Below are 26,879 nucleotides of genomic sequence, written 5' to 3'. Positions count from 1 at the left end.
CCGGATGTTCCATCAGCGCATCACCACATTGATGAGGCCGCAAAAAAACAGGCATCCGAAGATATCGAATGAGCTCAGTAAAGGGCAACCATCGATGACGATTTTCCGTTAATAGTTTTCTGCTCATAATTTGCCACTGAGCTTGCCGAACACTGTCTCTTGCCGAGTGCTTCAGGTTGAGGATGTGTTCATAAATATTGTAACGGTTTCTTGGTACAAACAACACTGACCAACTGAAAGAATATTTTGTACTAAAATTCTGCTCACTCACGCACTACGTTGCTGTTTGATGCGAGATTCAACGTGGTTCTCGTGGCAACGAACACAAAAAAGTGATTCAACTAACCGCAGTAATTAGGTGAGTGCCGTACAATTTGTTGGCACGTCGGTGCTGCCGTTCTGACCTAGGAGGCCCTTTGAACACGGGTATTGCGTTTGCGTCTGACATCGACCTTAAGTGTATACGTTACAACTGCGGGTACGAAAATGTTGCGGCTTGAAACAAGCACGCGAAAGCTTGGTACTCACGGCTGCCGAAGAACATGGACAGCAGTATGGCGTGCATCTGGCAGTTGCTGCAGAAACACATGAGGATAGTGAAGAGCAGGAAGGGGTCGCTGTATTGGATGAAGGCGCGACCCTCTTCGTTCCTCTTGACGCACAGGAAGAGCATCATGAGGGTGACGGTGATCGTGTGCATGAAGAAGCCGCTCAGGTAGTGGCTCACCCAGTACACCCAGTCGCTCAGCCCGATCACGCGCAGCATCTCCTTCATGCCTGCGATACGAGGGCTAGTGTCAGCTGGGACAGTGCCACCTCGGAGTCCTAGGTGCACGAAGAGATGTGTTCATTATACATTCAGATATTTAAAAGCGCACCACTGTGCATACTTGTCACCCAGAATTGCTCCAAACAATCTGTTGTGCTAACGGAAACAATGACAAAAACGGCAGGAATTTGAGATAGCTGCTAGGACACAAAAAAGAGCCACGCGCAGTAGCAGAGAGCCAGGCACAAGAAGGAGTTTGTGTTTTCTGGTTATTTTCTTTTATGTCCGCTTTGGCACGCCTTTTGTCATTATTGATGACAGGCATCCATATTGATGATGTATAACAAATACATCACAGACTATTACTGATCATAAGACCGCTATATATATATATATATATATATATATATATATATATATATATATATATATATATATATATATATATATATAAATTTATCGTTCTGTCGTCTTGAACTGTCCTGGATTGTGTAGGACTGCCCGAGACGCCGCATACTCAAACTAATTGGCTGAAGACAAGGCGTTGGGCAGTCCGGCAATAGTGAGACGTAGCGCGAAGAAACTAGACACAGGGACGAAGACACAGGACAGCGCTCATCCTGTGTTTTCTCCCCTGTGTCCAATTTTCTTCGCGCTGCGTCTCACTGTGAACTTGTACCAGCTCGCCCAGCTCGCCCAGCCCACCGCGTTACTTCAGTACGGCAGTGTCAGGGACGGACGGTAGATGCGGCCGACTGCTGCCGTAGTGCTTCGGCACGCAGCCCGCTGTGCTCACCGGTCGCCTTCTCGTCGGTGAGTTTAGCGACGAAGAAGGAGAATGGGATGAGCATGCCGATGCAGAACCGGGTGAGCACGAGCGCGTAGTTCTTGGTGTCCTTGTATTCGAGGTAGGCCGGGTAGGGAAAGCGCTGCAGCCTCAGCTCCTCGATGGGGTGCGCGTAGCTCGCGCTGTCCGCCTGCAACTCCAGGTGCCGCTGCTGCAGCGCCCCCATAATCGGCAAGAGGGTGTTCATCTCCGGGAACCGTTCTTCGGCCACGGGTCCCTCGGGCTGGGAGATGAGCCTCTGCGGGTACAGAACCTGCACGCAGACAAGTCGGAGCTTGTGCAAATGGTACTCGGCAGTTTACCTGCCTACAACTTTTGCAAGACATTCACAGTAGGACAGGTACATGCACACAGCTACGGTGGTTAAGGAGGTACTGGCACAAAAATTTTCAGCTCTCGTTCTTTTGTGTAAAATGAAAGTACAGGCCCCTAAGAGCATAGAAAATGTACTGATAAATGCGATGTGCGCCCTGAAAACGTAACGACAACATGCTTTTAAAAGCGAGTTTCGATTCCTGCTGTGCCTTGACGTCTGGACACGGTATGAGCTTCTCTTCACGTGCTCGCGCAAGATATCGTGACGTTTCCATGGCTGCTCCGCTCCGTGGCTACGTTGGTAACGCACAAGCGGCCATTTGGTATGTTTTGGTACCTGACGTCATCGCAACTCATAAGTCATAATTGATACTCTAGCCTGACATCATGCTAGTGTCGAGATCAGTAGGTGCGCAGTGCGAATCTTGATATTAAATATCCTAGCATTTCCTAAGCTTCACAATTGGTGAGCGCCGTCTCTGTGTACAGGAGATTTGTCTGGCGGAGTAATGTCACCTTCGAAAATTGCTGTCAGTACCCCTTTAAGGGGTTTCGAGTCGCTTACTACATCTTGTGATGCCATGAATATATTTCTACCAGTGACCGCCAGCGAGACATTTTCAACGAGCTAGGCACGCACAAAGGGCATACCTTTCTGTGTTACCTAGTTGAGCTCACTATTGGTATATTGTTGCATATATCGACATTCATAACTCAATCACTGTTCTTTGCTTCAAGCCTCCACGTTCCTTAGAACTTCACTCTCGCTTGTATTCATAGATGCGTGTGCTGTTCACTGAACAGTGTAACTTGCTTCTATTTATGGGAGCGAATCTCGCGGACACGTGACCGAGACCCCCGTGGCTGCTAATACTTTAACAGACGCGAGACGCGATGTCATCCGAGAGGAGGTTTCACACCAGCAAGTTTGACACGGACCTTGGCAAAACAAGGCTCAGTACAACGCAGCCAACGCCTCTGAGACAGCTCACTTCTCTCCTCAGCATGTCTTCTAAGTCGCGTACGCTTACGTTCACGCATCGCCCTTTTATCGTTATCATCCTGTCGCTTGTCAACTTTAGCTGGGCGTTTATAAATTTAAGTTGACCACGGCGCGACGTCAAGTTCTTGCGTCGACGCTCAGAGAAAGGTGGAGGCACGACGGGATGATAATTTGTTGAGCAGCATGTAAGGCTCGAAACCCGTCTTCGAAACGTTGGCTCAAAGATTTCTTATCACTTGCGTCCTCAGGATTTTTGAAAAGCCTTCAGCTGTGTGCACAGTGATATCTCACCTGCAAATCAAAAGGCAGGCGTCCCGCGAACAGGGACACGTGCAGGCTCAGGGGCACGGGCGCCGTGTCGTTGACGCCCACGAAATTTGTGTAGAAGAGCAGCACGCTGGTGGCCGGCAGCGTGCCGTTGGCGTCGACGCGGGCACCCTCGATCAGCTGCTGCTCGGTCGGCACCTCGATCACTTTGTGCACGTTGAGCTTGGCGAACGCCGAGCGCGTGAGCGCCGACAGGTACTTGCCCTTCGGCGCGAAGTAAACCTGCGAGGAGGAGAGATAATGCCCCTAGAGCCATTTCCAACTTTCCACAGGAGGCCAATGCCCATGCTTAGGAGTGCCTTCTTTAACTGGACACCTGAATAGTGTCGAAAAAGAGTGGGACAGGCGGACACTACGAAAGGCGCTGTGCGCCTCTGTCTTTAGAACGACACTACTTAATTATATATTTACTGATTACCTCAAGTGCCTTAATCAACGGATATTACATCAGCGTTTGGTTACGGTTACACTATATCTCAGATTTTATATGCTTGAATTGAGCGGGATTGGTGAGCAGCACGGCATCAGGTAGGAAGTAAATGAATCCGTGAGAGTGTATATTTAGGCGCCTGTAATACTGCTTCGCACCTAGGTGTATGTATGACCAACTAGCTCAAATCGAAGCTTTGCTATGGAAAACGCGAGTTTGCACTAAAGGTGAATCAGTGATAGCGACAATGAAGTAGACAGCTATACCAGGTTTCAAAGCTTTATCGACCCTATACATGGCAGTAGCCATTCGCGTACTACTTGAGTTAGAGAGCACACTGTCTGTGCGCACAGGAAAAACACGGAGCGCATCTAGCTCGATGGCCGCGAATACTCACTGTCACAACGCTGGCGTCAAACACAGCGCGAAGGGATGTGAGCAGACGTGTATTGTTGCTTTACGCATCTTTAGATAGCGTAAGCTGCAACGTAGAATGTATAGAACATAAGTATAGATTGTGTAGGCGTTAGCGGCTACGCAGATAGATAGATAGATAGATAGATAGATAGATAGATAGATAGATAGACAGATAGATAGACAGATAGATATATAGATAGATAGATAGATAGATAGATAGATAGATAGATAGATAGATAGATAGATAGATAGATAGATAGATAGATAGATAGATAGATAGATAGATGCCGTCTTTGTACTCGCGGGTCACCGAGAAATTCTTAGGATTTAAAAAGGAGCGCAAAGTGAACACAGTGGAAGAAGGTCGACGAGCGCTTCAAGATCGTACTTGGGCTGGACGTAGCACTGACCGTGTCTATGCGGGCAATGTCAGGCTGCGTGTTCCAGAAGGTCGAGGTGTTGATCGGGTCGAACACGGTGTCTCCTCGGCGCAGCAGGGGCTCCCGGGTCACCGAGTCCTCCTGGATGCCCAGAAGCAGCGTCACCATGAGTGCCACCTCGAGCACGGTGTTCAGGTAGTGGCGGCTGATCCGCTTCACGTACACGTTCTTCCAGAGGATGATGTACAACTGTCGGCACCACAGCAGAGGCGCGGAGCGCGTGGACCGCGACGCGGTCAGACCAGCGTCGCCGGCTGCGTGGCAAGCGCGCGAGCTTTTATAGTGAGGCGATTTTATCAAGACGGAAGCCTCAGGTGCCTCACCAGACGCGAAAAGTGACCGCCGACGTCGGTGGCGTCAACACGAGTGACGACGTCACATGTCACCTTAAATTAGTGACGTCCTCATGACGTCACTAAGACGTTGCATCACTTGAAGTCACATGATATCCTCACTTGGTCATACGTGGGCCGATCCCGGAGGCGTGCGACGTGCAGAAAGCTTGCAACGCCTCCGATTTTGGAGGAAGTGGAATAACACGCTAGGAGTAGAAAGCATGCGGGGCGGGAGAATAAGTACAACCTACTGATACCAAAACGAATATGACTGTTCTCGCCTTCGAGTTATCTTATGCGAATGCATAAGCGACCCTGGTAGTTTTCGCGATAGCATAAAGTCGAAATCGACGACATCGCCCTAGCGTCGTATGATCAGTGTGCGAGTGAAAGCGTGCGAGCGCTGCCGGCGATCGTTGCTCAAGCAGAAAGGAAACGCGCTGGGCTGTCTTTCGTCGCGCAAAAGGCGCATGGAGATATCAGTCGGAGGCGGGGCTGCGTGCCCCCGGCTGAAAATGCCCACTGGCATTTTCAGCCGGGGGCACGCAGAAATGTTTTCAGCCGGGGCCAGTGAAAATGTCGCCCGTGGTCTTGTGTGCCGTATCTTTAGAGGTGGTCAGCAGACGGCTTGTACCTTTGTACGTGTTGTGCCCTCATTGTAAAGCTTGCGTTGAAGTCGTAGACAGCGCGAATGTCGCTGCGCTCAGTGCAGCTGCCGCGCTTCCTAAAAGAGTGGGCTGCTAGCTTTACTTCGCATAACATTGCTGTTTGTTTCTATCCCATTGCGTCTCTCATAATCATATCGTGGTTTTGGGACGTTAAACCCCAGATATTATTATTATGTTTCTATCGCATTCACTGCATCGGCCTTGCGGCGGAACTCACTGTTAGCAACATCCTCTAAACAGGGCAACGGCGAGTGATGTCATAGCCCTACGATTTTGTACGCATTCACAAACACTTCATTTATCTATCCGCGCTGCGATAGCTCCGATAGATCCGCGCAGCCATGGCGGCGAGTGTGGAACACTTTTTCTGCCTTTCTGGCGTCACGTAGCACGTGCTACGTGACGCCAGAAAGGCAGAAAAAGAGTGTTCCACACTCGCCGCCATGGATGCGATTGGCGCTGGCTAACACTCCAAGGTTTAAATGCCCATATATACCCCATAAAGTGGACGGGAGGATGACCGCCACCGTAGCTCAGTGGTAGAGCATCGGACGCGTTATTCGAAGGTCGCAGGTTCGGTCCCTGCCGGCGGCAAGTTATCTTTTCGTCCACTTTACTTTCTTCACATTTACATTCTAAATACTACAGATAACACCCCCTATACTTTCCATGGCGTTATTGTCTGTTAGTTCTCATTAGTAATACACATCATGTCATTCATACATCATGGCTGGTCGCAGTCTATCTGTGGGGAGGGTTTCAACATGAAATGTCATTGCCGGCGACACCAATAATGACGCCGGCGAGATGACTCTACAACATAACGCCATGGACAGCATATGGTCACTGCTCGAATTACACAGGAAGCAGCCAGTTAAGTTAGTGACGTCGACGAAGCAGCCGTTAGTTCCTGTGACTAAGCCCCTGGATGCTCGGTGTCGCGTCGAGTGCGCCGATTTCCTACCCGCATGAAAAACGAAATTCATAGCTGCAGGCGTCTTAGCAGTGTCTCATACCGTCGAGAAGAACCAAGTAATAGCTTTATATTTCATGCCTGATGCTACGGCACGTAGGCGCCGCGTCACGCACTCTAAAACTCTTGATGTATTGTATTATGTAAAGACTGGTGCATACCTGCGACTAGCGTCAGCCACGCGACCAAGTTAGTCGCACATGGTCGCGAGTCGCAAATTGGTCGCAAAGCGGCTGCCGAATCATTCGTTCGCTGCTCGATTTTTATTTATGACGCGACTACAGTCGCAAACGTCTGAACCAATCAAACAAGACGTCAGTTTATCTTACGGGGTAATGGCAACGCGAGACACAATGCAAGCAGACGATTGCGTGGTAACAGCTTGGTCGTATATACTGGTGTGAACATCAGTCGCCTTTTGAGTCGCTCTTTGGTCGCCACTCGCAAATGGCCGTGCGACCGGTGTAGTCGCAAGTGTGAATGAGCCTTCATGGTGATGGTATGGCCGCCCAAGGCTCTGCGCTGCATCTGCCCCCGCAGGTCTGCCCTAGCCACCCAAAGCGGGTGCCACTTGTGCGTGCTTCTTAAGTAAAGCGAGATTAGAGAAACCGCTCACTTGGGTTCATCTTCAGGCTGTGTTACGGCGGCTGCTTCCACGCTGGTACCGAGGAACGAAAGATCTGGAAGGCGACCGTTGCGTTTCGAGCGCAATGATTCTTCTCTCGAGAACGTCGCGAGCTGTCACGAGCATTGCGACGGGGCTCTCGGCAGTTATTTTCGCCTAAAGAAAACTGGCTCATACCCACAAGGGGGGTGGCCACACTGTCGATTATAAAGGGAAATTAAATGAGGGTAATAAGGCGCGATATAGTTGCGATGGTGATGGGGAAGGTGCTCAGTGTTGGCTTTGTCCTGGCTGGCACGACAATGCCTACCGTGGACGTTGGAATTCAAGCCACAGTCGCAGGAGGTTGCCGTGTTCGTCAAGCTCGATGTACCACAAGGTGCCCACGTTTCCATTACCGAGAACGTCGCTTACATCGCATTTGGCTGTGATCATGTACGGCTTGCCGATGCTGACGCAAATTGAGGCCGACAGGCCACCCATGTCGCTTGCGTTCCTCTTGGCCACCTTGGTCACGGCATCCCTGTGTACCCGTTCGTTCTTATCGCCAGTTATGTTGCCGCATGCGCGATGACATAACACGTTGTCCGCAGCGTCGAGGCAACGTGCGTTATAGCGGTCGACGTCCGCATTGCTGTAATATAGCCGTATGTAGTCAGGGGACTTAGCGGCGGCTTCTTCGCGTGTCACAAAGCGGCTCTCAATCAATCTAACGTCATCCTCGGTTAGCATGAGGCCATCGCCGAGCCTCATCAGAAATGAAGAGAACACTGCGTCATTCTGGCGGACCACGGGGACGAGTGGATGACAGTAGAGCGTCTTCCAGGGGAGTTCTGCCTTCAGCTCCCTGACTTGCATTGCGTTTCAATGTGTTATGTTCAGGGTTACTGTTTTGATTGGGGCTGTGAAACACCTGTGGCACATACCCGCATAGCAGGAACTGCGGGTGCAGGTATGCGCCACACGTGACTGATGGAAAGGGTTTCATGACGTACGCGACAGACGTTCGGCGTTATTCATGTCATGACCAGTTAATCGTGTTCGTCATACACTGATCCCCTGCTATGCCAATTTTGTTATATTGCAAGTTAGGAAGACGACCAGGAAAGCGCCCAGATGTAGATGGCTAGATAGATAGATAGAGAAATAGATAGAAACGGCCAAAGTGCCTAGGGTTTCTCTAAGATATGCTTCGCATAATGTGTGTATTTAAATATATATATATATATATATATATATATATATATATATATATATATATATATATATATATATATATATATATATATATATATATATATATATATATATATATATATATATATATATATATATATATAGGGTCATTCCACGCCAAACGTCCCAGACATTGCGCTCGACCCTCTCCAATTGTATTGTAAAAAAAATTGTGGACGTTCATATCACTGCACTATTTTCCCTCGGAAAGTATTTTTTGGAAAAAAAAAATTTCTTGTCTGTTACAGTGATTTGAATTTTGCCGTCGTGGGTGAAACATAGGTTGCGAAAAAATACTCTAAAAAATACAATACTTTACGGAACGCCTTGAATATCTGCTGTTTACTTGAAAAGGAATGGCACTATCTTATTATCGCCCATTGACGACCACTACTTTGTCTCACGATGTGCTTTGTGGTGAATCAATGCTGCAATTCTGCGCCCATTTTGGTTATTTTTTAAAAATTCTACGAACATTACAGACAAAATAGGACTATTTCACATGGCTGGATAGTTGGCAGTAAGCGTGTCAAAAAAGTATTGAAGTCAATGACCGAGTAGTTTCGAAGTGGAAGGGGCGCAAACATTGAAAAATGTGTGAAATGCCTCACGTTCAGGCGCATGTAGAGTGGTGATGCACTCCAAGTAAAAATGCACGCTTGGTCTCGTTAGGAAGAGTAAACAAAGGAGATTTATTTGTGAAAGTTTCATCGGAGTGTTATTTGTTTTAGGCGAGAAACAAAAATTTATGTTGAGCGTTCGCGGCGTGCCTGGGCGCGGCCTGTAAGTCCGCTTCACTGCGCCGCCACTGTTCCTTGGGGCAACGGAAGTATGCAGCGCCCACTCGGGTGGCACGATCGTGTGCTGCTGTGAGCTTTCACGTTGCTGAAAACTTCCAAACAGTGTGTATGGCTGGCAGGATGTTTCGGAAGGGCACTAAAGGCTGCCGGTTAGTAGTCGGAGCAGAGCACGATTTCATTGCCACGTCACTGCATGCACACGTACGACAGGCGCAGAGGTTGGGTTGTGTTTTCGATCTCTGCGGAGGTTGCAGTTCTTACTTCCGTTGCCGACGTATGGTCTTCGCCACTTGAAATGCCTGTGTTGCTGAGTACGTGGTGAGCCCGGCATTAAGAGCGGTCAGTGATGATGGCACGAAATGGTGAAACGTGCGCGTACCTTTGAGAGAGATTGCACTCAAACCTTGCTGAGAGCTCAACTTTCTTCCACGCTGCATGCGATGCCTTCATCTTAGTAATCCCCTTGCGATTACTAAGCGAAGGCGATAGACATTTAAAAGGACGAAGCCGCCTTTAAGGCGGCTTCGTCCTTTTGTATATTTATCGCTTTCGGTTTCCGTTGTACAGGCTCTCCGTCTAAAATATGACACAATAGCAGTATACTCACCGTTCGCAATGTTTCTTACGCGCTGCCAAGGGATGCGGCCGAAAGACGAACCTTCGAGTGCCGCATGCTCGCTCGGCGACGCGATCACCGGAGCAAAGTTCACATCTGCCGAAGATCCGAGCGTAAGAATACGTAGCACCATTCGGCTCCGAGGCACGAATGAAGCGAGTCACGTTCAAGTGAGCTGCCCATAAAAAAGAAGTATAAGTGTATTCCCGCGGTGCCTGTTAGCCACTTTTATTATATAGTAATATTTTTTAAAGAACCATCCCTCGTTTTCCCTGACACTTCGTCGGCGGCACTGCGGAAAGCCGAAGAATGCGTGTCGAAACGTGAAAACTCACAGCAGCACCTATATATATATATATAGGACGAAGAGACTCATCTGCGGGCCGCTAACGAGAGGTCGGCGGGCTGCATGCGGCCCGCGGGCCGCGTGTTTGGCATCTCTGGTCTAGATGGCCTTCAATTGATTGGTTGACTCATTGCTTCTTATTGAAGCGGTGGAACCTCCCTCTCGCGGGTAGGCTGAGGATTGAGCTGCAGTAGGGAACATTCGACAAATGCTTGAATTGATGATACTCCATACAAAGAGAAAATGATAAAAAAAAGCAATACGCTCCAGCGTATTTTGCTAAATAGGGCTTGAATCGAGTAGTGATACAAGGTAAAATTACAAAGGCAATAGCTAAAAACCGAAGAGAAGTTTAATGAAACTATAAGGTAAACAAAAAACAAGACACACAAACGCTTTTGGGCTTGGAAGAAGAGATAGATAACAGTAATGACAGAATCTATTGAACATTATTTTATATCATGCCGCAACTATTCAATAATTAGGAAAAGACTTCTGGTTATTCCATTTTCGACGAGTGGTTGAAGTTTAACTGCGGAAAATGTTCTAAATATCGGTGCCTCGGTTTAGGGACATTGTCATAGAGAAATCTATGATGCTGTGTGTAATTTCATTCTAGCAACTAAACATATTCCGACGTAAGGTCTACTTTAAGAAATACTGAAAAAATACTCGCGACATAATTATAAAATGTGATTAAAACTAAGTCATAGAGTCAAATTTGGTCGGGTCAGGTAAACTCAGCTGTCTGGTCGGATCAAAACTGTAATTAATGTAATTATCCTCCATAGGCTATATACATTTTGTAATTTGATGGCTCTTTATCTTCGCGTTTTTTTCTACTTTACTGATAGGGAGGTAAAAATTAATGTAGTTATCATCCGTAGGATACCATAATTTTTCTTGGCCAATCCCCCAGAGTGGGTATGTGCCAATATTGAAAGGCTTCAGTCAATCAATCAATCAATCAATCAATCAATCAATCAATCAATCAATCAATCAATCAATCAATCAATCAATCAATCAATCAATCAATCAATCAATCAATCAATCAATCAATCAATAATGACAACCGCGTTGGTTTCGCAGTTGTCAGTCTTATGCACGGCCAGCATATCTTTTACAACTGTCTGCTCGGTGATTGTTTACGAGATCGAAAATTTTCATAATTTAACACCGAAATATAAATTGCGGAGGTATGGCAAGTGAATGATTTCAGTTGAAAAAACATTAGGAAGGCAGGTTTCTTGTTTCGAAGGAATGTTCGTAGACTGCTGCGCGAAGGTTAGTATGACTGTAGAGTAGCGCTTACGCTTAGTGCGAGAGGACAGGTGTACTTGATAAGCATAGCCCAATAATACGAGGGGAAATTTTCAAAGTAGCTTTTGTTGAGGGAAAAAAAATCACCGCTCAAGCACTCGTGCCAATGAAGCTGAAACGTGCGACTCCGATGTTTCCAACACGACTCCGATCAGCCAGCCGCGCTTAGTCAACCGGCCGTCCATGTAGGAACAGACATTCATGTCTAAGCACGGACACCTCCAACGCTCGTTACACGCTACGACTCGTGCGCCGATTGAACCTACCGGTTTCGAAGCCGGAAGGCCAACGCACCACGCCAACATTCAAGAACCACTCTTGAGCCACCCGGGCTTTATCAACTCCACCCGGTCCGTGCATAGGCATGGCACCCTGATCCCATTGGAGATTCGGCACCATCCAAATATTACACAGAGACCTCCCATCGCCGGACACTATGACAATCAACGCTCCCTGGAGCGGTGACGCTGTGAGAACTGCTCTGGTGATAGTCATGGAGATTAAAGGCACTCGCATATCTCTTGATAATAGTGGATGCCATTGAATTGCCGCGGTGGCCACGCAAAACACGGAAAATTACCAGCGAGCGGCCTAGCAGCACAATATAATTTTTTCTATTGTCTGTTCTTTCACACTTACTGAATAAATGTATAAAACCGACATAATTGCTTTGAGTGCACACCTCTCTGCGCCGTCTGCGGTTGGTAAAATGTTTAACAGCCTAGTTGACGCATATCCAATAAAATCGCGAAGCAAGGCCACACGCATGCGCGTTTTACAGCCAATGTGTATATGGCTAGAATGTGATAAAATGAGGCGGTACGTGAGTGCGCAGAAATTATAATGAAGGAACAATGTTAGCGTACGCTACCTCGAAGGGTCTCTTCGCTTGGACTAGTTTCTCGTCAGGTTTTGTCAGCATATGTAGCTATATTTCGAAGGTCACAGGTTCCGTCCCTGTCGGCGGCAAGTTATCTGTTTGTCCACTTTACCGTCTTCACGTTTACATCGTAATTACTACAAATAACACCCCTTATACTTTCCTTGGCTTTCTTGTCTGTTAGTTCTAATTAATGTTGTGTTTAGCAAAGAAAAACAAGCCCTTAAAAATTTCGCCGTGTTTCGTTCATTCATAGCGATTGTCTAGTTCTGGCGGACTGGATGCGGGGATTATTACGAGCTACCAGCTCGTAAAACGTTCACGTGCTTCGGGACTCCAGCAGGCAGAAAAAGAGAATTGAACACTCGCCGTCATAGCTACTAGCGGCGCTGACTAACACTCCTAGGTTTAAATGCTCACATATACCCCATAAAATGGATTGGAGGATGACCGCCGCCGTAGCTCAGTGGTAGACCATCAGACGCGTTATTCGGAGGTCGCTGGTTCGGTCCCTGCCGGCGGCAAGGTAAGTACATTTGCGTCCACATTACTTGCTTCACATTTACATCATAATTACTACAAATAACATCCTCTATACTTTTTTTGGCTTTCTTTTCTGTTAGTTCTAATTAATCTTGTGTCCAGCAATGCAAAACGAGTGCTTAAAATTTTCTCGTCTTTCGTTTATTTATACAGGAGTAATACCCACCGCAGTAGGAATCACTGCCTATAAAATACTTTAGGTGTTCTTAATATCCTTTACGCTAACGTCACCAAAACGTAAAGTTTGGTGCACGCATCTTTTAAATGGGGTGATATAGATACAAAAAAAGTACAACAGAAGACGCTTTCATCGATCCCAGCTTGGGATCAAAAATAGGGCCGCAAGTTTCATCTTCGCTGATTAACGATCTGTACGGAGTGCTTGGGCGCTGCTTTTTGTTTTCGTTTTTATGATAGTCCACCAGGCGAGCAGCTATCTTGCCTTTCTGCTGCCATTCTGCAAAAACTTGCATTTCTTGACTCGGAGATTTCACTGTGCTCACTTCACACCTTCTTTCAGTGTGAGGCGTGTGCTTTGTAAAGACATGCGAGTATGCCCGCAAGCAATAATAATAGCTTCTACGGTCTTGCTGGCCACGATGTTATTAAGAGGCGGAGCAGAGACAGGTCATAGCTGCCATGTTTTAGTACACAGTGACTACGCATCCCTACACCCGTTGTCTACTGTAAGTCGCTGTCGTGGTTGCGAAAGTAGAGAAACCGGATACGTCTTAGGTTAGATTATGTCGCAAGAATATTTAATGAACTGAAAGCGAGACGACACACAGTACAGGAGCGAGTATCAAACCAAACCAACACGAGAAACCTCGGTAATCGAAGTTCATAAAGTTATTGCTCACTCACATTCACACAGCAAGAACAGTGCACTGGCAAACACTAAAACACAAATCATTATTCAGAAGAAACTGAACGATCGTAAAGTCCACTATCAAACGCACAGTGCTCGGCGAGTGAGCCGCAATACTCAGAGCGCGTGGCCGCTGGCGGTTATGGTGACCGTGAGAGCGAGAGTGCTCGTGTCGCATGGTGACTGCATCCGGTAAAGAGGGGTTTATTCTGTGGTTCTCGGTGGATCCGGCAGAGCGCGTACCCCACTAACAGGCTCCGCAGCCATGTTCCAGGCGCTTAATACGGAAGCAAAAGGGAGGCCTTATCTCTTCTAAGTGCAATGGCGGAGTGTCCGTTGCATAGGCCGTCTTTCGTCCACCTGACCGTGAAGTACGTGGACTCGGCAGCGTCCGTGTCTCGTTCCAGTCGGCACATCTTTGCCGACAGTTGTCTCGTCCCTTCTCCGTCAGGCCCGTCGTCTCGAACGCTGCGGAGCCTCGGTGGTGTCACCGTTGCGATCACAGAGGGAGGGACTGTCCGCCATCACCTCCATAAGGTCGACGACAAGCCCTTCTCACTTCAGGCCTTGCTTGATTACTTCAAGATGCAGTTTTGCAACCTGGGCTTATATCCGTAGTGAGATAAACGCTGCGATATCGTGTGATGGCCGTCATAGTGAAGCCTGCGTATGTACAGCTCTCGGCGATCGAAACGAGATACCCGGAGGAGATGGCTGCTGGCGGGGAGGGTGACGGTGAGAACCGTCACCCTCCCCGCCAGGTGCATGGTGACTGCATGCGGCAGGCTGCCGTTCAGTCTATGGTCCTCGGTGGCGTCGGCGGAACGCTGCAATCCTTCATAACAAGGCTTTGCGTTAAGAACGCTCGCCAGCTCCAGCCGCATCGCGCGGCGCAGCACGTGAGCGCAGCGCTTTGCGGCCATGACAAGCAGCACTCCGTCGATGTCACCAATAACCACAGACTGAACGGCTGTCTACCAGATGCCGTCACCATGCATAACGAGCGCTCTCACCCTCACATTTGTCCTTATCTCCAGCGGCCACGCACTCCGGGTATCGCGCTTCAGTCGCCGAGCACTGAACATGGGTTGCACTGCCAGCCTAACGCCAAGGCTTTCTGCGAGGACGAAACGCGGGCTTAAAGAAACACGCGAAGAGCAGTTCGGCAAACAGGACGCATACGGTACCCGAGAGCAGCGCCGCGTAGAATCCAAAGAAGCCGAGTAACTCGAACAGCGGCTTCTCGGTGTCAGAAGCGAACTCTGCGTTTGAAGAACGACGCGTGCAAATCCCATCTTTCTTGCACTGGGGAGAAGAGAGTAAGTCCGCCTCTCTCACCCGCTGCAGAAAGGCTCTGAAAGCGTCTTTCAGCGGGAATGTCTTACGAATGGGCAAGCTGGCGGGTCGTGTTATGAAGTTCTCGTAGAACGCAGCGACGTGGGCTAACACCGGTAAGGACGGCGGCCAGCGAGGTGCGTAGCACACGCCATTCACCTTCTTGGCGCAATCAATGCAAGAGCGCACATTGTCCTTTACAAGCTTCTCCCGGTGTTTCATGAGGGACGCGCGCAGCTTTTGCCCCAGCGTCGTCGGGTGGTCCGAGCGCGTGAGGCTGTCGAGAGTGGCCGACCGGGTCTGAACGCATGGTACCATGGCACCCGCGTCCACGGCGGCTTCCAGTTCCTCCAGCGTGTCCAGGTTGCTCGCTGGAACTCCGACTGTCACCAGTGACGTCAGTTCGCACCGAAAGTACTCAGAAAGCGGAACCATGGCTAGAACCCAGATCAGGCAAAGGGCATTCTGGACTCTCGGCCATCTGCGGTGTTCAGGAAAAGGCCTTGACGTAGCCATAAGGACGGCGTACAGAAACAGTGTCGTCGATTGCGCTCTGTCGCGCAAAGGGGGGCCGCCTGTGAGGACAAGGAGACCTGCGCAAATTGTCAGTGACGCAGCAGTCATGGCGACAGTCGATGCGGACCGGAGTGTGGTTTGAAAGAGAGACGGGGCTTGCGTGTTTCCCGCCAGAGCGTAGAACGTTTCGGACACCATCTGAATCTCGCTGTACGTCGCCATTGCAAGCACTTGCACGTTGAAAGGGACGCTAAGGACTGTCACGTCGGTGTTCTCGCAGTACAGGTCATGCCATGCCGTCCACCAGTCAGAGGCAAGTTGGTATACCAGGGAGACATTCTTCGCTTCGAGCATGTCAAGAATGTAGGAATGAACCGAGCAAATGTCGTAGTCCTCGAACTGCTTCGACCGCACACACCCGATCTTCATCACCTTGCCCTTCAAAGACGTTTTTTTCGTGGAGCGTTTTAAGAGTCCCATCTGTTCGTGCGGCCGGTTGTCGTACAACAGCGGACTGCCATGAAGGTAGGAATTGAGATCTTCCGGACTGGTGTGGTTTCTATGCGATGTACCCGCTATGCAAGCCGGAAGCACCGAAACAGGCTCATACACGAAGGAAAGCGTCAGGTCTTCCCGAGCGGCGATCCAACGCACGAATATTCCATGGAACGTCCTTCCTACATCGTCTACAATCTCACGCCAGTCAACGCGGAGACTCGGAACTATCGCCACGGTCAACCTGTCGGCTGCGCCGTTCCTCAAGATATACGCTTTGAGACCTCCGTTCTTGAAAATCCAAGTCGTTCTCGGCCACGGTAGAAGACGCGTTAATGAGTTATCGACCTCATTCCAGTACTCATCGAAGGAGACGACGGCGACGTTCACTTTTGCCGGAGTCGGTGTTTCCACAATGTCGCGCAGGCTTGCCTGCGGTTCTCCGGCTAAAACAGTCACCAATGTGATAAGAATGACAATAACGATGACCAGAGATGAAGTCTGTTGATTGGTGCGCATTGTTCTTCTAGCGGCGACGACAGCGCCAAGCCTGTCACGGTAACGATAAGACGCACGAACGTTATCTCTGTCTCACTGTAGTTGCGATGCGCACATGTGTGCAGGGTTCCTTACGCGTCACTACCGGCTCCTAAACTGGCCAATCACAGCTTAGGATCCCTCTTTTCGATCGGTCACGTGCGCGAGGAGTGTGAAACACGCGAGAGGAGGAGGAAAGTGAAAGACGACAGGAAGTGCTGTACGTGAATGATTAGGTTTGTTAGGAGGATGTACTTCCAGATTAAATTATGACTTCAGATCAATGTCGCGTAGTGGCGTGTCTGGAAAAGTGCGGTTAGCAGCGCGTTTCGTTTCCGTGCTAGTTTGACAGAGGGCGAACCAGAACGTCCCGTTCGTTTTTCCTTAGACCACTTGCCCAGTGTTTCTGGCGGTATGCGTGAGCGAAATTGTTAATTAACTCGGTGAAAAGAAACGGCCGCAGTGATGATTTTAGCAACTCCTTGGTGGAAATAACAGCAGGCGAAAATTAAAAAAAAGCCGCATACTGTTAATGCTAGGGACAAATTATTAGCAAGACATACCTTTGGAGATGGCGTCCTCTATCGATCTTAGTGGGAGTAAGCACTGGCGGTCGAAATGCAGAAGACTCCCCGTGCAGCTAGTGAATGAAGGTAGCAACTCTTAATTTACACCAATTACTCTGGCCGTGCGATGTGTAAAAGTACATACTTCACCGTCGCATGTCGGTGCACGAAACAGGTGTGCTGATTGGTTGCTTTGCAAGACGGCTAATCACGCTGTATTCGTATGACCAGACTCGCGAAACAGCAATCAGCGCTGTGTAAATAGGCACGTCAATATATCGACCGCCTGCGCTTGTGTCCCAAGGAGTAAACTCTTCCTGCTCTGGGAAGTTTAAGACCCATGCCGTCGGCAAACAGGACGCATACGGTACCCGAGAGCAGCGCCGCGTAGAATCCAAAGAAGCCGATTAACTCGAACAGCGGCTTCTCGGTGTTAGAAGCGAACTCTGCGTTTGAGGAACGACGCGTGCAAATCCTATCTTTCTTGAACTGGGGCGACGAGAGTAAGTCCGCCTCTCTCACCCGCTGCAGAAAGGCCCTGAAAGCGTCTTTCAGCGGGAATGTCTTACGAATGGGCATACTGGCGGGTCGTGTTGTGGACTGGTGCGGTTTCTATGCGATGTACCCGCTATGCAAGCCGGCAGCACCGAAGCTGGCTCACCCACGAAGGAAAGCGTCAGGTTTTCCCGAGCGGCGATCCAGCGCACGAATATTCCATTGAACGTGTTTCCTACATCGTCTACAATCTCACGCCAGTCAACGCGAATACTTGGAACTGTCGCCACGGTCAACCTGTCGGCAGCGCCGTTTCTGAAGATATACGCTTGGAGACCTCCGTTCTTGAAAATCCAAGCCGTTCTCGGCCATGGTAAAAGACGCGTCAGTGAGTTATCGACCTCATTCCAGTACTCGTCGAAGGAGACGACGGCGACATTCACTTTTGCCGGAGTCGGTGTTTCCACAATGTCTCGCAGGCTTGCCTGCGGTGGTGCGGCTAAAACAGTCACCGATGTCCTTATAAGAATGACGGTAATGATGAGCAGAGATGAAATCGGTCGATTGCGGCGCATTGTTGTTCTAGCGGTGACGACATCGCCAATCGTGTCACGGTAACGATAAGACACACGTACGTAATGTCTATCTCACTGAAGTTGTGATGCTAACGTGTGTACAGAGTTCCTTGCGCATCACTACCGACTCCTGAACGGGCCAATCACTGCTTAGGCGCCCCTTTTTCGATCGGTTACGTGCACGAAAAGTGTGGAACGCGCGAGAGGAGGAGAAAATTGAAAGATAACGTTGACGGCTGTACGTGAGTAAAGATTTTTTAGAAGGCTGTATTTCCAGATTAAATATTGACCAGCTGAATGTCGTGGAACGCCGTGTATGGAAAAATGCGGTTCGCGTTTTGTTTCGTTTCCATGGTAGCTCCACTGAGGGCGAACAACAACATCCCGTTCGTTTTCCTTTGCACCACTTACATGTTTTTTCGAACGGTACTTAGGAGCAATATTCTGAAAAACCCCCGGCGAAAACAAACGGCCCTAATTATGTTTTTCGCAACTCGTTGTTGGAAATGACAGCAGCCAAATTCAAGGAAAAAAAAAACTACATACAGTGAAAGCTAAAGACAAATGATATAAAAGGTATACCTTCGGAGACAGCGCCTTCCTTTGACCGCATCTGAGTTGGCGTAAACTTTAGCGGTTACAAGGAGAAAGACACCTCGTGCTGTTGGCGACCGAAGGTAGCAGCTATTAATTTGCAGTATAGCTGTGCTATGTGCAACAGTTCGCACTTCACCGTCCCATGTCGGTAGACGAGACAAGTTTGCTGATTGGCTGCTTCGCAAGGGTGTTCATCACGCTATATTCGTATGAACAGACACGCTAAACAAACAGAAATTAGCGCTGTGTAGATAGGCACGTCGATATATCGACCGTCTGCGCTTAAGTCTCAAGCACTTCCTGCTCTGGAAAGTTTAAGACCAATGCTACACATTGGAGGCCTGAATTACTTTATTAACCGCTAATTTTGTGCTACTTGCCTTGCGCTTGAAAACTGCTAGATCGAGGATTATATCGATCGAAATGCGTCCGCATCTTTCCGGTCAGAAGCCAAGAACGGTAACCATTGTTAAAGAACTGCCACTCTGAGCTACCGGGCGCACTCGCGTGCGTCATATGTTTAAAGGGTTCTGCAGAAGGCTGCAGAGGACTTATTCAATACATATAATATTTGAGGTTTTACGTCCCGAAACCGCGATACTAATATGAGGTACGCGGTAGTGGAGGGCTCTTGAAATTATGCCCATCTGGGGTTATGCCCATCTGCCACCAGCGGTGACGACAGCGCCAATCGTTTCACGGTAACGATAAGACACACGTACGTAATGTCTGTCTCACTGAAGTTGTGATGCTAACGTGTGTGCAGAGTTCCTTGCGCATCACTACCGGCTCCTAAACTGGCCAATCACAGCTTAGGGGCCCCCTTTTCGATCGGTCACGTGTACGAGAAGTATGGAACACACGAGAGGAGGAGGAAAGTGAAAGACGAAAGAATGTGCTGTACGTCAATGATTAGTTTTCTTCGGAGGATGTACTTCCAGAATTATTTATGACTTCAGATGAATGTCGCGTAGTGGCGTGTCTGGAAAAGTGCGGTTAGCAGCGTGTTTCGTTTCCGTGCTAGTTTGACAGAGGGCGAACCAGAACGTCCCGTTCGGTTTTCCTTAGACCACTTGCCCAGTGTTTCTGGCGGTATGCGTGAGTGAAATTGTTAATTAACTCGGTGAAAAGAAACGGCCGCAGTGATGATTTTAGCAACTCCTTGGTGGAAATAACAGCAGGCGAAAATAAAAAAAAGCCGCATACTGTTAATGCTAGGGACAAATTATTAGCAAGACATACCTTTGGAGATGGCGTCCTCTATCGATCTTAGTGGGAGTAAGCACTGGCGGTCGAAATGCAGAAGACTCCTCGTACAGCTGGTGAACGAAAGTAGCAACTCTTAATTTACACCAATTACTCTGGCCGTGCGATGTGTAAAAGTATATAATTCACCGTCGCATGTCGGTGCACGAAACAGGTGTGCTGATCGGTTGCTTTGCAAGGCGGCTCATCACGCTGTATTCGTATGACCACACTCGCGAAACAGCAATCACGGCTTTGTAAATACGCACGTCGATATACCGGGTGTCCCAGCTATCTTTAGCGAAGTGTTAAAAAATACAGTATTAGAGGCAGGCGAGTGAAATCACTTGCAAATTACTGACAGTCACCTTGCGCACTACAGACAATTTTTTGTTGTTGTAGCAAGCGCGGGCCAAGAAACCACCGACAACTTATCGGCCTATACCACTGCAACGGAGCCGCCGAGTCGCGGCCGTAGCTGATTTTGTTCGCTCGAACCATGGCTGAGGGCAGCATTCTCGCGGCGGGCGAATGCGCTAGTCACGTGGTTCTTTTAACACGAAAGTGTTTTATGCCGGGGTCCACTAAGACTTCAGTGACGTATTTCCGTAACGGAAATCACGTTGAAAAAATATACACAATCAGATGGCAAAGAAAAAAAGGTACCGTCAACGGGCATCGAACCCACAACCGCTCGGTCCGCAACAAAAGATGCCGAGCACGCTATCCACTGCGCCACGGTCACAGACTCTGCAGGCGTTACGAACGCGCCTTTTATATCTACCACTCTCCCGGTCGGCTACGTGGTGTTGACCTCTGGGAGTGGTAAGGTAAAGTAATTCGTCATTGCCGTGGCCTCCGCGACTAGCACCTGCAACGCGTTACGCGTCTGTCCCATTCGGCGCGTTTTGAATAGAAGTTGAATTTTGTGAATGCCTTAACACACCGCGAGGTGGCGACCTTTGCCCAAGCGTCGTAAAAGCGTCGGCCTCGCTCAGCATCACGCTAACGCAAACCAAAAAATCACAGCATATCCACGGAGTGAATGATGATGAGTGGGCGAAGCTGCGGAGGTTCATCGGTAAACCGTGAATCTTCCGTGAATTCTGCCCAGGACATCATCACCGACGTGAGATCGGGCGCGTTTATACTAAAGGTTCGATGAGAGTTATGACGACTTGCAGCTCACTTTAATTTTACATGTACGCTGTGAATTTTCATGGTTTAGAAAACCATTGCTTTAGAAAACTTCTGGCGTCTTTCGTTAAGCAGCTGGCGTCTTTTCGTTTTGCTTTAGAAACATCTGGCGTTCTTTCGTTTTGCTTTTAGAAAACATCTGGCGTCTTTCGTTGGTTTATATCATCAATCAACGGCGTTTTGAACAAAATTTTTATTGTTTAACCACGCACAGGAGAAATCTCACCAGGCACTACCTTGGAGGTAAACAATGGCTGCTAATGGGAATGAGAGACAGAAGAAGTCGGCTTTTAGCTAACACTTAAATTTCTACTTCTACTAACGTTTCCTACTGGAACATGCCAATGGCTGCTAATGCGGAATGAGAAACAGAAGAATTCAGCTTTTAGTTAACGCGCACGCTGCGAATTTTTTATTGTTCAACAACGCACAGGAAACATCTCCCACCGGCACCACCTTGGAGGTCAAAGCGTAAGACTGGTTACGCACTACGACTACTACGACTACGACTACGAGGGACGAACGGGTGCCGCCTTAAGGAGCTTCGCCCCTAAAATAGCTCTGCGACGCGCGACTGCCTCACCTGGCTGTAACACCGTGTTCCATGCTGACGTGCTCGCCCCGAGAAAAATCGCGGCCGGGCTACCCGGGCGGCACGACGCGCTTTGCGTTGCCCTCTAGTCCGGCCGTGGTGTTCAATCACATTTTAACATGCCGCGGAATGGCGACCAAGTTCTGCGTCCAATATGGGACGCTCTTCTGACTATCACACCTCGTTCTCTTATTACGCTTTCATCGTTAACTACTACAGCTACCACACGGGTTTGTTCAATCATTTAACATGGACGTTAGTCGTCGGGATGGAGATGTACCACCAATCATCAAAGAGGGTGCATACACGTTAAACGGTGCTATAGCTGCCATACATCAATATACATTGTGCAAAATCTCTTATATCAAAGTATAGTAAGCATTCATTTACTTCTGTAAGGGCACGCTTTACTTTCGTGTTATTCCGATTCTGATGACGGAGGGATCAACCGTGTTTTTGTATTTCGCGGGCTTTCTTTGCAGCTTGGAAAAAATGGTATACGTGAAACTTTCTTTATCGCAAATAATGGAATTGGGGCTTCTGAAGACACTCTCGAACTTTGCAAGTCGCATTTCTTGCAAATGCGGTGCCGGCGTCGGCAGCGTTATCGATGGGTGAAGTATCCCGATGGAAGCAAGGACTAAATATCATGGCTCGAGCCGGAATCGAACCGAAGCATTCTGCATGGCAATCAAGTATTCTACCACACAGCCACGCCAGCGCTTCGAACTGCTTCGGGAAAAGACTGTACAAGCGTTATGCCAGGACAACGGCATCTGTGCTTGCAGTGTTTGCTATACGCTTTTATATGCACGTAATAAAGATTACGCATGTACCGATGGGACTTTGAAAGCTAGAGTTAAATCGTAGCGCGAATACGCCTACACCACTACTTTTGATAGGCGCCTCATCGCACCGCAGCCTGCACTTCGTGGCGATAAAACTGACTTCTCTCTTTTAACGTGAGTGCCGGCGTTCACGACAGACCATATGCTACCCGCCTGTCACGCCGAATGTCGGGCAAGGCCACGGTATGGCACAGCTATTTAGTTTGCACAAGGACGTCGATCCGCCTCGTAACGCTAGGCTCGAAGCAGAAAATTTGGCATTGACTGCTACTGGCTGACTGCTTCGCGTGAAATTGATTCCCACAATGCGTGGGATCAGTCCGATGTTTTAGAAGCTCATGTGCGTGCGATTGGAGCGGATCTATCTCTGCCTGCCATTTTCTCGTTTGGAGGCTCCATTTTTACGTTCTGCAATGCGAAAGTTCGCTTGGCTGTGCGGAAGTATATTGATGAAACCAATCGATTAACTGGGTAGGCATGTTGTACTCTTAGCTTTTTGCGTATACGCATATCTACATAAAAAGTTAGGGTTTTATTTATTTTTGATTACTTATTTGTAATATGTGCGTTGAAAGCTTCGTGTTTTATACATTTGATTGTGCACCAAAATTTCCTGTATGATTTCGTCAAGTTTCTATGCTTTAAATTGACATATTGTTAAGTTTTATACAAACTCATAAACTACTGCATTCTTGGCCAATTCCTCAGAGGGGTTGTGAGCCACAGCTAACAGAACCATATTCTTAAGTTTTATACAAATTCATAAACTACTCAATTCTTGGACAATTCCTGAAAGTGATTGTGAGCCATAGGTAATAGAATCATAGTCTTAAGTTTTATACAAATTCATAAACTACTCAATTCTTGGGCAATCCCTCAAAGCGGGTGTGAGCCACAGTTAATAGAACAAGAACAAGACTACAACATTGTAATCGTGATGAGATTGTAAGACGTCGGAATTGGCTCAACGGTTATTTGTAATGTTACATAACTTCCAAGTTGTGTTGTTTAAAGCTAAACCCTGTGGCATATTGCTGTGAGACGTAACCAATTCATAAATTCATTGGAAAAGTTATTTATTCATTGCACAATCGCAGATGTCCAAACGAAAGTTCAGGGGAATGTGGGAGCTTGAAGCGGTGAGAATTCGTTAACCAAAGTTTCCACAAGGAGAGGAGTTGGGTTCTCCTTTTCAAATAGGACTGTTGCCGAAACGTTGGCGACAGCATATTCTTGCTTGAACGAGTTCTCATATTTACAGAACAGCAGAGAGGCAGGTGGGACAGTTTTTAAAGGGAAGCCTACGCCGTCTACTTCGCACTTATATTATGGTTGTCATGTTCTTCTCAGGGAGAGTTGCCGTTATTCAATACAGGGGATTGGCCAAGAATTGGGTGCATTTTTCTAATATTTCGTGAATGTTATTGAGAGGCCCTTATTCGGACTGCTTAAAAATGGGAAGGTAATCATCATGGGACAATAAAAAGACGAGCTCCATGAAGATGTCACGCGCCTAAAATAGAGAATAACGTTAGAGAAACGTTCAGCCATCACAAAGAGCGTGGTGCGTACGAGTTCTGGAAATAATAATAAATAACTTGGCCATGAAGTTTCTGGTAGTTCGAGGTGGTCATGGATTACGGCTGTATCCAATGTCTGTTGAAGTGTAGATGTTCACTTATTTCATTTTGTATCACGCTTCGCTTTTCACTCACATCCTTTAGAACCTTCGGTGAACTGACAACTCAAATAAGCGCTAAGAAAGAGACATTTTGGCTCTGTGTGTTTGCTAGTGGTGCCTTTTCCGCGATTCGTAATATAAGAGCTTTGTTCAAAATAACTAGTGTCGGTTCTATGCAGTTGTTACCTGCAAGCAAGCGGTCAGCAGAAGAAAGCGCGAAAAGCGAGATCCTTTTCAAAACTTGCAATCTTTTTACCATATGTATACATGCAGAATATACTTGTGTCTACACTCAACTTTTCTACGCTGATTATCCCTGCTGCTTGCCTATAGGCAAAAGCGTGGGCAACATGCATTTATTTGCGTGCACAAAAACCTACCTCATGTTAATCTACACATTCAGTGGAAAACATCGTCGTGATATTGGCATAGACAACGAAAACGCTGACAAGAACCGGCGTTAAACGCTGGAAAAGAAAGAACGATGGTGTAGCCAGCGATCAAGGCCGGCAAAAAATATTGGAGCTGCCAATATTTGTACAATGATGGCGATACGTACGACTCGGTGGTCACGAATTTGGTAAGCTCCGGTCTTAAACGGCGGAGATACAGGAGAGAATGATTTAGAATGAGAGCACTAAGGTATGCGTCTTGCTTCGCAGAGATGTAACATTGAAGGGTTAAGTTAGAGCATGCCATCAGTACTTCGTAAAAATACATAATATGAGGATACCATGCGGCATTCCCAAAATCGGCTTGAGTTCAGCGAAAAATCTCGGCCAACAATAAAAGATTAAAAGCATACAAAATATACGAAGGCAGACACGCACATTGACTAGCAACTAAAATGATGGAAGTCCGTTTCTGTCTCTGGAAATTTCGTTATCTTAGTTATCTCTCTATCAGACTTTTGAAAATAGATTTACGATTCTCCTCTGACGCAATCAATGTATATTTTCATTAACCAGCCTAGCAAATTTTTTTTCAAGCGCATTGGTCGCTTCCCCACACCCTTCAGATTACATTCGTGTAGGCAGAATTACGAGCAACTTACAACTGACGGGTACAATTAGAATTTGTGAACACATTCAAGTGAAAACGTGCAAAGGAGCCACATCAGGAAATAGCCGGCAGAAATTTCCCCCCAGTCAGGCATTTGTTTCCAGGGAGAACTAAAAGTAAAAAAAAATATAAGTACACTAAAGCTACGGCATATTTATCTGAAGAACGACAGTTGTTGCAAATATCGCTGTAGAAACAAGTGTCACTTTTCAAAGTGCGATTCTTACGCAACTTCTCGAATCTAGCGTCGCTTACATAAAGGATATTCACAAACAACAGCATGCAGAATTATCAGAATGAATATGCACATGGACTGTCTACGAGGCGGCACTTGGCATTCATCCTGCCGATAAACATGACACGTATAGCATCATCTACGATAGGCTCGCGCAGTTTCCCATGGCGGCCGCTTCGACTCCTGTGCACTGAAAGGCCTCGTAGAACTCGGGCATGTTGAGGACCGGCACGAGGCAGTCCAGCTGCGACGACGCGTCCGTCTTGTCGATGCGTTCGCTGTTACCGCACGATAACAGGCAGAACCTGCGGAACAAAATGCGCTGCACCTCTTTCCAGACGGCCTTGAAGTTGCTCGCGTAGCGATGCACGTTGTAGTAGCTGCTGACCGCATCCTGCACCACCCTGAGGGAATACGTGCGAATGAACAGCTCGTGGAGCTGATTCGCTGGCAGTGCGTCGATTTGTGAGGCGATCGTCTTCGCCTCGGACTGCTTCGCGCAGCGTCCGAAGGCGCCGATGTTCTTATCGTACCATTCCTGGCTTCCATTTTGCGACGGTGCGTTAGCGCGGACCATCTGCATCGCTAGGAGGACGCCGACGGTGCCCATGTCGAATTCGATCGGCACTTCGCCGGAGTAGAGCGCGGGCTGTCGTCGAAGCGATGGTGGGAGGAAGATCTCGTTTAGCGGTCGAGAATAGGCCGCGTCGGTGGCTAGCAAGTTCTGCGTGAGGGTTGTCTGCTCCAGCGAAGGCGGGTCCATCAGACGCCTGAGCGCTTCGCGTACCTTCAGAACGCCATGCATCTTAGGGAAGACGGCGGGAGAAGCGTCGGTGGTTTCGTTCGGCCGCCAGCCGGATCCATTGGGCCAGATGCCGATCGCGGTTCGGTGGACGTGTAGGTTGAGGTTGCTCAGGAAAGAGACCTCGCGCATGCCTTGCTTTAGCGGGTGCTTGGCGAAGACCTTGCGGACTCTGAAGAAAACGGCGCCCGCCCTCGACGGGTCCGACGTTGCTCGGGCCGTTAAGTTGTTGAAGACGTTGGACAGCTGTGGAGGCAGAACTTCTTCCGTCATTTGCAGACACGCCTTGGTCACTTGGCTGGGCGGAATGCTGTAAAAGCGCCCGATCTCAGCCGCAACGTGG

The 26,879-nt window shown here is 48.2% G+C and overlaps 1 protein-coding gene across 1 annotated transcript in view; it reads right to left on the bottom strand.

Annotated features, from left to right (window-relative positions):
- Positions 1 to 16,623, bottom strand: part of LOC125760246 (phospholipid-transporting ATPase ABCA3-like) — a 42,395-nt gene extending 25,772 nt beyond the window's left edge. The window contains exons 1-6 of the mRNA XM_049420075.1: positions 14,941 to 16,623; positions 11,734 to 11,839; positions 4,519 to 4,802; positions 3,226 to 3,483; positions 1,566 to 1,869; positions 529 to 777 (exon numbers count right to left, since the gene is read on the bottom strand). Coding sequence (XP_049276032.1) covers positions 529 to 777; positions 1,566 to 1,869; positions 3,226 to 3,483; positions 4,519 to 4,802; positions 11,734 to 11,839; positions 14,941 to 16,623 — 2,884 coding nt within the window. The remainder of the gene's footprint in view (positions 1 to 528; positions 778 to 1,565; positions 1,870 to 3,225; positions 3,484 to 4,518; positions 4,803 to 11,733; positions 11,840 to 14,940) is intronic.
- Between the last annotated feature and the right edge of the window lie 10,256 nt (positions 16,624 to 26,879).

The sequence above is a fragment of the Rhipicephalus sanguineus genome, chromosome 10 (genome assembly GCF_013339695.2).
Source record: "Rhipicephalus sanguineus isolate Rsan-2018 chromosome 10, BIME_Rsan_1.4, whole genome shotgun sequence".
Classification (NCBI taxonomy): domain Eukaryota; kingdom Metazoa; phylum Arthropoda; class Arachnida; order Ixodida; family Ixodidae; genus Rhipicephalus; species Rhipicephalus sanguineus.
This window is presented reverse-complemented; position numbering and strand designations above follow the sequence as displayed.